The 10,464-nt window shown below is 46.5% G+C and overlaps 1 protein-coding gene across 1 annotated transcript; it reads right to left on the bottom strand.

The window, feature by feature from the left end:
- Nucleotides 1-629: 629 nt before the first annotated feature.
- Nucleotides 630-5,949, bottom strand: LOC116908976 (keratin, type I cytoskeletal 27). Its single transcript, XM_032912441.1, has 8 exons — nt 5,536-5,949; nt 4,799-4,881; nt 4,299-4,455; nt 3,748-3,909; nt 3,531-3,656; nt 1,716-1,933; nt 1,458-1,507; nt 630-769 (listed from the first exon to the last, which is right to left on the bottom strand). Exons 1-8 carry the CDS (start codon nt 5,947-5,949, stop codon nt 630-632), a joined length of 1,350 nt encoding a protein of 449 aa, XP_032768332.1.
- Nucleotides 5,950-10,464: the final 4,515 nt, after the last annotated feature.

Genomic DNA, 10,464 nt, shown 5'->3' with positions numbered 1-10,464 from the left:
GTGTACAGAGTACTGTATGCACTGTATGTAGACCAAGGAGGCCTGGAAGAGGACATTGGGTCCCTTGGAATTACAGGAATTCAAGAGTCACCACATGAGTGCTGGGAACTGAACCAGTAGCTGATACTGAGCCATCTCTCCAGCTCCAGAAACTGGGTTTTATTTTCAATTAGCTGTTTTTATTTTCAGTGCCCAGCACCCAGCCTATGTTTGCCCAGCATTCGTGGAAGGATGGAAGACAAAATCTTATAGACATGTGCCAAACCACTCTGTATTCAACCAGTTGCCATATCAACTGAGTCTTGAACTCACATGTGACTACCACCAATATGAATTCAACCAGTTCCCAACTTGCAAAGATCAGTAGATTAAACGGAGAAAATTAAGGGGTAGAATTTAGCTTCTGTGGGACGGTATACTTAAGATGAAGTGATGGACCAGAACCAGGGAGGATAACTTGCAACAGGAAGACGTTTATTGAAACCAGAGAGAAAGCCAAAGAATGTCACTAATCTAAAAGGAGCTCATCTTTGCTCCTGGGGAAAGGCAGAAACCTAAGAGGGCTCTATGTAGGAAAACCATTTAGATTTGGTTTTTGAAGTTAGAGCTCTCTGCTTTAGAGGTGGAGTTCAAGAAGGGATCCTCTGCTCGTTCTTGTTGTTGACTTTGGTGGATTTCTCTTCCAGGGTGTGGACTCGGGAGGACAGAACCTTGCCACGGGGATCTAATTCTTCGACGACAGTTTTAACAATGGCGGTTTTAGGTGAATCTAACACGACACAAACAAACTCTTAAAATTGTGCTAAATCCACAGGTAGAGAATAACTCATCACTTGAAAAGTAGATAATATGCTGGGTGTGGTGGCACACGCCTTTAACCACAGCACTCGGGAGGCAGAGGTAGGTGGAACTCTGAGTTCGAAGCCAGCCTGATCTACATAGAGAGTTCCAGGACAGCCGGGGACAGCTGGGGCTATACAGAGAAACCCTACCTTGAAAAACAAAACAAAAACCTAGACAATAAAAAAAGACAGAAAGCAAGGCTGAGGGGGTGACTCAGTCTCTGTAAAGTGTTTGCTTTGTAATGATGGAGACCTGAGCTTCAACCCTGGAAACTACATAAAACAAATCACTTGTCATTGTAGAGCTGGAGGGGTAGAGACAGGGGCATCCCTGGGAGTGAGTAGTTAGTCAATCTCGTGACCTGGCAAGCGTTAGGACAGTCAGAGACCCAGTCTCAAACAAAAAAGGGGACTACCATGGCTAAGGAATACTATTAGAGGTTGCCTTCTGGTCTCCATAGACAGGTGCCCCTACACACACACACACACACACACACACACACACACACACAGGAGAGAGGGTTGGGCGGGGGAAGAAGAGGAAGAGGAGGAGGAGGAAAGAAGAAAAAGGAGGAGAGGAAGAAACCATGAACACCTCATAGAGCTTTCACTTACCCTTTGTCTGATTTCCGGGTCCTCCTTGGCCTTTTGACTTAACACAAGAGCTGTAAAACACAAATACATTTGCATTAATTACATGCGTGTTTTGCTAAGCCATAAACCAGCACCGACTTACAGAAGATGTTTGTTGACTGCTGAAGTAACACTGGGGAGGGAGGTTTTAGTCACATGTGATCTGGACCACAGAGACTTGGCTCAGAGTCAGATGGTGTTTAGGAATCTTAAGGAGTATTCTGAAGGAAGGGCACTTACCCCTCGTCTCCTCCTATGAGGAGGCAGTAGGTCTCGATCTCCTTCTCCAGGTGGGCCTTGACATTCAGCAGCTGCTCATATTCCAGCTTCTGGCCCTCGGTCTCCGTCCTCACCTGGTGCAGCTGCTCCTCCAGGGCGCTGATCTGAGCCTGGATCTGAGCCAGCTGCGTGCAGTAGTTGCCCTCGGTCTCGGTCAGGGAGCACTCCAGAGAGTGTTTCTGTAGGTTGGGAAGATGGTATTGCAGAGAACGTTACTGTATTGATTCAGAAAAAGCCAGGTCTCTTAGAAGAGAGTTAGCCTCACACAAGGCAAACCATCACACTCAGAGCTGTGAGGACGGCTGTTGGTAAAGGGCTTGCCATGCAGCATGTCCCCAACGCCTACATTAAAAAGTCTCTGTGTGTGTAATGCCAGTACTGGTGAAGTGATGACAGAATTTCTCTGACTTGAGGATCAGCCTATGTAGCCTAACCTGTACGCCCCAGGTTCCACTTGAGAGACTGTCTCAAAGAACATGGTGGACAGTTCCAAAGATCATCACCCTGGGCTGACCTCTGGACTTCTCACATATGCGCACCACATACATGGATACACACTGCACATATATACATAGGCAACCATGCCCACCTAAAAGATTCCACTTGTTCAATATTCACGGCAGACACCAGACTAGTCTGTGGTAGACACCCCCTACACTTTGCTCCCTCACTGTGAGTCACAGGAAGCCTTTGTCTCCTGCTGGTCTATAGTCAGTTGTATAAACAGTGTGTAGGTATTGTGATCCAAAGAAAAGCACGGCCCCTTTAAACTTTAAACTGTCTAATTGCTTGGCTTGTAAAGTCAAATGAAGTCAAGTGAGTTTATACAGAACAAGAGGGAACACCTATTATAATTTTACTTAAATGAGGACAACAGGGTTTCCGTTTTTTTCTTTTCTTTGAGGCACCGTCTCTCTACGTAGCCCTGGAGCTCTGGCTGTCCTGAACTCACTACATAGACCAGGCTGGCCTCAAACTCACAGAGATCCACCTGCCTTTGCTTGCCAAGTGCGGCAGTTAAACGAGTGCACCAATCACTATGCCTGGCTAGATAACATCTTACTGAACCGTTTGAAGCCCTATATCATCTTCCTGTAATTTTACATACATTCGCATAGTGCACAAGCATTCTTTTGTGGGTAAATGCTCGAAGTTTCCTAGCCCCAGGCGGAAAGGAAGAGACTAAGTTTGGCAAGTTGAATAGGAAGTCCCATTCTTTGTCCTCCGATGGTGCAACTCTGGGAATCGCCTCTCCTCTTTGAACCTGCTGCTTCTTTTGGAGATAATGGTGTGAGTGGTGAAGTCCGCCTGTCTGTGCCCCAGGGGGTTTTGTGGACTAACCCGTGGGGGCACTGGCTGGGCAAACCCTTAATGAAAAAGGTGTTATTACTGTCATTAGGCAGATTTTGCTTTAGACTCAACCTTCACACCTCTACTTTGCTCCTTATTCATGCCACTTAAAAGGAACTTAAGTGCTCTTAATTAACTGACTGAGAGGAGACTGGGTGGGGAGTCCAGGGAAGATATTTATGCTGTGCAGAGATGAATGTGTTGATCTTTGGGTTTGGGAGAGAAGGCTCGAGGCAAAATTAGCTTTCTCCTAGAGCACGCTACAATAATTGTAGTTGCTGGTTTCCAGGGCTTGCTAACATGTAGGTGTAGTTTTCAAGCAGATGCCAATAGAGTAATCAGTGGATAAAATCCCAAGTGAGGATGAAAATTCTTTTGAGTTTTTCTCAGCTTCCAAAGCAAATCCGCCTCGACCTCCCTACTTACCATGGCTAAGAGGGACTGCAGCTCTATCTCCAGGGTTTGGAGAGTCCGTTTCATCTCAGTGAGTTCGTTCCTGGCTGAGGTGGTGGCTCCAGCATCGTCTGAAATCTGCTGCTGCAGGGAAGCGCTCTGCAAAGTCAGGAGGTGGTGTCAGGGTGCGGGCAGCGCGGCATCCGCATCCACGCTTGGTGCGGGCGCGTGCCAGCGAGTCTGGTTTTACCTTCTCTTGGAACCAGGCCTCGGCGTCCCTGCGGTTCTGCTCAGCCAGGGCCTCGTACTCGGCTCGCATGTTGTTCAGCAGGACGGTGAGGTCCACTCCGGGGGCCGCGTTCATCTCCACATTCACGTTACCTCCGGCCGCGCACTGCAGAGCCTGCATTTCCTGAAACAGATTCGTTCAACGACATTAGGTTCGGTTTGTTAAGGAAGCCAAGTGGACAGGATCTGTAAGGCTCAAAGCCTCATGGATTTCTTTTTCTCTTTTGCGAGGTCTGTTTCTTTTTCTGTTTTGAGACAGCCTTATTCTGGAGCTCAGGCTGCCCCTAGAACTCTCCTCCTTGCTCCCTGAGATCTAGGATTGTAGCTGTAAGGTATTACCCTCGGCTTGCTTATTTCATTTGACAGGGAATAATAGAAATATTTCAAAGGTGTAAGGAGGAATTAAAAACTGTCTTGATGACTTCAGACCGACACACTATTTATCAAAATGTAATTAGCTTTTGATTCCCGGAAGGAGGCAGGCTGTGAAGACTGGGAAGGTTGGGTACCTACCTCCTCATGGTTCTTCTTGAGATAAGCCAGCTCCTCACTGAGTGTTTCCAGCTGGGCCTCAAGGTCGGTTCTGCACAGGGTCAGCTCATCTAGGACCCTCCGCAAGCCATTGATGTCGGCATCGACGCTCTGGTGGAGCGCCAGTTCGTTCTCGTACCTTAGAGATGTGTTTGAAAGGCTCATTCTCTCCTACCAGATTTGAGTCATCCCACTTTACAGGTCACCCTAGAAGTCGACCTAATACATCTGGTTTCAGCATGACTACCCAGGACAGAATATAACTATGAAATAAGTTAATAGGAATATTCAAGGTTCTCTTTCCTGTGAGCTTGACATTCATTTGTATAAGCTCCGAGTTTTCTCAGTAAATGAGGTCTCCTCCATATGGTTTAAAATGGATAAACGGACAGAAGCAGAGCAGAGAAGAACCCCCAATGGCCCGAGGAAAAGAGGGAGGTGCCAGGGTAGCTTTTGGTCTGTTTTAATTTGGCTCGACTCACTTCATTCTGAAGTCATCCGCCGTCAGTCGCGCGTTGTCATTTTGCAGGACGATGTTGGCGTTTTGTGCAGTTGCAGAGATTATCTGATGAATGGAGAGGTAGGTAAGAGGGAGGACATCGGTAAACATTCAAATTTCCCTGCAATTGAGTTGCACACGAGATCACACTAATACTTCTCGCACCCGGGATGATGATGATGAGAGTTTTGGAAATGGGGACTCGAAATTTTATAGTTTATATTTTAATTTTATATTTTAGTTTTAGTTTATATTTTAATTCCTACTTCATCACTTTAAAAATCCCCCCCCTGTAAGCTTATAAATATCTAGTTGGAGACATTGGGCAGTTCTTGATATTTCTGTGTTACTAAAAAATGTATACAGGCTTGCCTGGTTCCCAATGATGGGCGGGTCGTGCTCAAAGGTTATAATTGTAATATGAATTCTTATTGCTTTAAAAATTCACTTTTCCATGTGTATCAGTGTCTTTCCTCAGTGTATGTTTATGCACTATGTGTGTGCCCGGTGACCCCAGAGGCTGGGAGAAGACGTTGGATACCATGGAACTGGAGTTACAGATTTGTGAGCCATCATGTAGATGGTGGGAATTAAACCCCGCAGGGTTCTTAACTACTGAGCCACCTCTCCAGCCCAGAAATGATTTTGAATCTTGATGATGAAGTCCCTGAAGCTGGGCTCCATGTCCTGCTGTGACTTCTATGTCATTGGACTTCTTACCTGGGTCCTGAGGTCATCAATGATGGGGAAGTATCTACTGTAGTCATGATCGAGACCGCGGCACGACCCAGGTCCAAATTTTTCATACCAGTCCTTGATCTTCTGCTCCAGGTCAGCGTTGGCCTCCTCTAGAGCTTGTACATTCTCCAGGTAGGAAGCCAGGCGGTCATTGAGGTTCTGCATGGTCACCTTCTCATTGCCGGAGAGGAGGCCATGTTCATTCACAGTGAAGGCCCCACAGGAAGCACCGCCCATGCCGAGACCCCCTGCCAATGAGCTGCCCCCAAAGGCGCAGGAGAAGCCGCTTCCGATGCCCGGCACTCCGCAGGCATTTCCAGCCCCCAAGGCTGCTCCCGGGCTGGAGAGCCTCACAGAGCCCAGGCGTCTGGATGCGGAGGAAAAACGAACAGACATGGTAATCACTCTGCAGTGCTGCCCCGATGGTGAATGTCCTACTGGGTGAAGACTGCTTTATATATGCATCGTTAGGGTGTCTCTAGATGAACTCTGTCTCGCCTAGCAAAATGGTGTTTGCCAGCTCATTGAGAATTATCTGTAAGTGGGTGACATTTTCCCTTAATGAATGTCTTTACTCTGCTGTGTCCACTTCCGTAGGTGGATAGTTACCTTGATGTTTGTTAACCCCTGGGAGCGAGCAGGGTGGAGTATTATCAAGGTTATTATAGGGATGCCTTTCAATTTAGTGTGAGCAACCCTTCTTCCTGCCTTCTGGGCCTCAGCAGTATAAAATTCCTTTAAAGAATTAAAAAGAAGCGGGGTAGATACAGTTCTTTTTCCTTTGACTAACATCTGTAGTTCTCTGGCAAGTCAAACATTGCCAGCGTCGTTCTCTATCAGACGCATTGAAAATAATTTCAATACCATAAGCCCTAGTTTCCAGAGGAAAAAAAAAGTGGAGTTTAAAATGGAAAAAAAATCGATCGATCAATCAATCAATCAAAAGATCAAACAAATACAGGTTTCTGTTTTTGGAAACAGAAAGTTTCCCCCTGATCTTTATCCTTCTCGAATTCCCATTTATTCTGCGCAGGTTTTTACAGTGGTATCGCTAGGCAGGTCACGCAGGGGGATTGGTTAGCCTTTGAAGCCCTCAGTGTCTTTAGCTGTAAATGAAGGATCAAGGTTACTAATATTTTCATATATCTTCTTTTTCTTAGGCTACTTCTGCGCCGGTCTCTTCCACGTCTTACCTCTAACTTCTTCCTAAACTTTGGTTCAATTATCTTAGAGATTTCAGGTTTACCACACCTCCCATCCAGCCCTTCCCTCCCCCTCCCCGTCCCCCCTTCTTCCCCCTCCTCTTCTCTTCCCTTCTTCCATTTGACAGGGTCTCACTATGTTGCCCAGGCTGGCCTCAAACTTGTGGTCCTTCTGCCTCAGGCTCTGGGGTTCGGGGATTGTAGGTGTGGGCCTCCCTCAGTGTCCGCCCAGCCACTGTTTCTTGTGCTTATTCTCAGTCATCGCCTTGGTTCCACTAGCTACTGGTGACGTCAGTCAGCCTGAGTTTTAGACAGCTGACCCCTGAGAATCCCTCCACATCTCTGGCTGCCCCCTTTTCTCTTCTATTCATGTCTTGCCTGTTAATGCTAGATGCTTGCAGTGTTCTGCTTGCTGTCACCTGGCTGGCTTACCATCGTATTTCAGGAGATTTTCCCCTTCCTGTCTTTTGCCTTGGTTCATGTTCTTTGCATTGGTTTTCTTTTTGTGTTTGTAAGAATTTAAAATGTAAGATCTCACGTTTTCCAAGGACATTGGACATCGCTTTCAGTTGAGAATATTCGAAACAAACGAGCCAAGAACATACAATTTCATAACGGAGTAGATGGGTTAGCAGAAAAGGAAGCCAAAAAATTTGAATCAAGAAATCCAGTGACTGGAGAGGTGGCTCAGCAATTAAGAGCACTTGATACTTTTCCAGAGGACCAGAGTTCAAATCCCAGCACCCACACTAGCAGCTCACACCAACCTGTAACTCCAGCTGCAGAGGATCTAAAGTTCTCTCTGGCCTCTATGGTCACTTGTAATTACATGCACACGCACGTGCATGCACGCGCGCACGCACGCGCGCCCACACACACACACACACACACACACACACATGCGCACGCTCGAATAATTCAAAATGAGATAAATCCTTTAAAAAGGAAGTCAAAGAAAAAGTTCAGAACAAACCACTTCTAATTAACTTTAGAAGTCACTAAATATTGCACACTCAAAAGATGGCTAGACAATGAATAGCTAGTAAGAGCACCAGTGGAAGGGGAAGCCCTTGGTCCTGCCAAGACTGAACCCCCAGTGAACGTGATTGTTGGGGGAGGGCGGTAATGGGGGGAGGAGTGGGGGGGGAAAGCACATGAGGCAGGGTAGGGGGGAGGAGGATGTTGGCCCAGAAACCGGGAAGGGGAATAACAATCGAAATGTAAATAAGAAATACCCAAGTTAATAAAGATGGAAAAAAATGGCTAGAGTATATCAAAACAGAAGAGTAAACACAAGAAAAGCGTTGAAGTTATAAAAACGTGTCTGAGGGTTTGGGGTGAGGGGTATCATTTTTTCATTGCTACTCCAGCTTAGTTTTTGAGCCAGAGTCTTTTGCTGAAGCAGGGGATTACTCTTTTGTGTCCCCTGGCTGCCAGTAAGTAGCAAGATTCTACCTGTCTCCTCCTCCTCAGTTTTGGGGTGACAGAGTCCACTGCTGTGCTGGGGTCACAGGCGTGCCCTGCTGTGCCCTGCTACTACAGGGGCCTGTAGTCACAGCACTTGGAAGGTGGAGGCTAGGTGACCGGAAATACAAGGTCATCCTTGGTTACTTGTGATTCCGAGGCAACAACAGCAAATAAACAAAGAGATGATCAATTTCACTACATTTCCAAGATAAAACTCTAGTAGTGGGCTGACAAAAAACAAAACAAAACAACAACAACAAAAAGACAAAAAAACAAAACAAAACAAAAAAAACCCAAAAGAAAACAAAAAAATAAATTAAAAAGATAAAAAAGCCCTTTAAGAATGTAAGCTGATCCCCAAAACTGTTGCCTGTCTGTGGGATACGGTCTTCTACCTGGGCTGCCTTGTCTGGCCTCAGCGGGACAGGATGCACCTAGCCCTGCAGACACTCTAAGTGCCAGGGTGGGGGGTATTCCCAGGGGGTTCCCACTTGCTCAGAGGAGAAGGGGAGGGGGAAGTGGGAGAAGGGTTGTGGGACGGGGTGACTGGGAGGAGGGCAGTGAGAGGGATGTAAATGAATAAGTAAGAAAAAAAAAAAGAATGTAATCTGACTGTGGTGGTGTGCTCCACTTAGAAAGCGGAGGCAGGAGAATCATAGGTTCAAGTAGAGGCTAGCCTGTTCCAATAAACACATACATACATGTATACACACATGCATACATAAAGGATAACCTTGATTTAATAAGGGGGTGCTCTGAAAGTGAAAGGTTTTAGTTGGGATGGATTTTCTTCCTTTCTTTCCTTCTCTTTCTTTTCTTTTGTTCGTTCTTTCTTTCTTTCTTTCTTTCTTTCTTTCTTTCTTTCTTTCTTTCTTTTTGAGATAGGTTCTCTCTGTACAGCCTGGTTGGCCTGAACTTTGATGTAGACCAGGCTCAGACTATGGAGATCCACCTGCCTTTGCCTCCTGTATGTTGGGACAAAAGGTGTTGGGATAAAATGATTTTGATGCTCAGGAAGCTATAGGGAAGACAACATACTCAGGAAACCAGGTTAACGCCTGTGGTCTGAAAAAGCCCAATCCAACGAATTAACTTAGAATTTACGTTCGTAGCACCGGGGATCTGAACCAGTCAGTAAAGCAGCAATATGGCCTCAGTCTGAGACCCTGCACCCGTCTGAAGAAGCCAGGAGTGGCAGCATGTGCTGGTAACCTCAGGGATGGGGAGGCAGAGACAGGTGGATCCCTGGTGTTTGCTGGCTAGACAGCTTAAGTCTATGGGGAGTCCTAGGCCAGAGAGAGACTACGTTTCAAAAATAATTTGGATAGGGGGTGGGGTCGCACCTTTAATCTCAGCACTTCAAAGGCAGAGGCAGGCAGATCTCTGGGTTCCAGGCCAGCCTGGTTCTACAGGATGAGTTCCAGAACGGGCAGGGCTACACAGAGAAACGCTGACTTGAAATAAAAATGTGGATAATGTTCATAAGGAACACATAAACGCACTTGTTTACCTGCGCATGTATGCACACGTACAAAACAAAGTTAGTGGTGTTCTGTAATACTTGAGAAAGCATTTCAGCCCAGGTCCCACAAGGTCTTAAAGTTATGTTTCAACCAAGCTAAACAAACAAATGAAGGAGAGAGAAGGTCACATGACCAGGAGTCAATGTTAACTATAGTCTGTGGAACATGAAAGACCAACAACTGTGAAATTTCAAGGAAGTACATACAAAACACAAACACACACACGTGGCTTTAATGCCTAGGAAGCAAAGGAACTGGAAGTGTTCCCAACAAACAAATGACTAGCAAAAAAGACACGGGCCTGAATTCATTCCTGGTCCTGGACACCCTCATGCCTGGTTCTGTAAACCAGTCAAGAGCCCGTGGCTGGGGGAGGTCACAGGCCTTGGGGTGGATCTCACTACAGTTGTTTTGTTAAATGGCCTCGTTGCCAAAGTGCCTTCTAAATACTTCTATCTATCCCTGTAGATGAGTGTTGCTCTCAGCCTTCGTCAGCGAGGCTCCTTTATGCAATGCGTGACAGGTGATGCAGGGATTCACAACCGGTGGTAAAGCGCTAATACTAAGTGACTGAGTACCCAGCATCAAATGGGACCGCCATATCATCCCCTCCATGGCTGAGGGAGCATCCCGGAAGAGTGGGCGGGACATCTGAATAAGGAGCCAATAGGGAGAAGAGTGTGAACCGGTGTCTTCTGGAACCGACAGAGCTGTTATAC

Source organism: Rattus rattus, chromosome 9 (genome assembly GCF_011064425.1).
Source record: "Rattus rattus isolate New Zealand chromosome 9, Rrattus_CSIRO_v1, whole genome shotgun sequence".
Classification (NCBI taxonomy): domain Eukaryota; kingdom Metazoa; phylum Chordata; class Mammalia; order Rodentia; family Muridae; genus Rattus; species Rattus rattus.
This window is presented reverse-complemented; position numbering and strand designations above follow the sequence as displayed.

Bases quoted from the DNA above. Each gene is read 5' to 3' on its own strand.
- LOC116908976 (XM_032912441.1), bottom strand. From the start codon at position 5,949: ATGTCTGTTCGTTTTTCCTCCGCATCCAGACGCCTGGGCTCTGTGAGG. The intron at 4,882-5,535 runs GTAAGAAGTCCA...TCCATTCATCAG, and splicing joins TTGATGACCTCAGGACCCAG to ATAATCTCTGCAACTGCACA. The intron at 1,508-1,715 runs GTAAGTGCCCTT...TGTGTTTTACAG, and splicing joins CTCATAGGAGGAGACGAGGG to CTCTTGTGTTAAGTCAAAAG.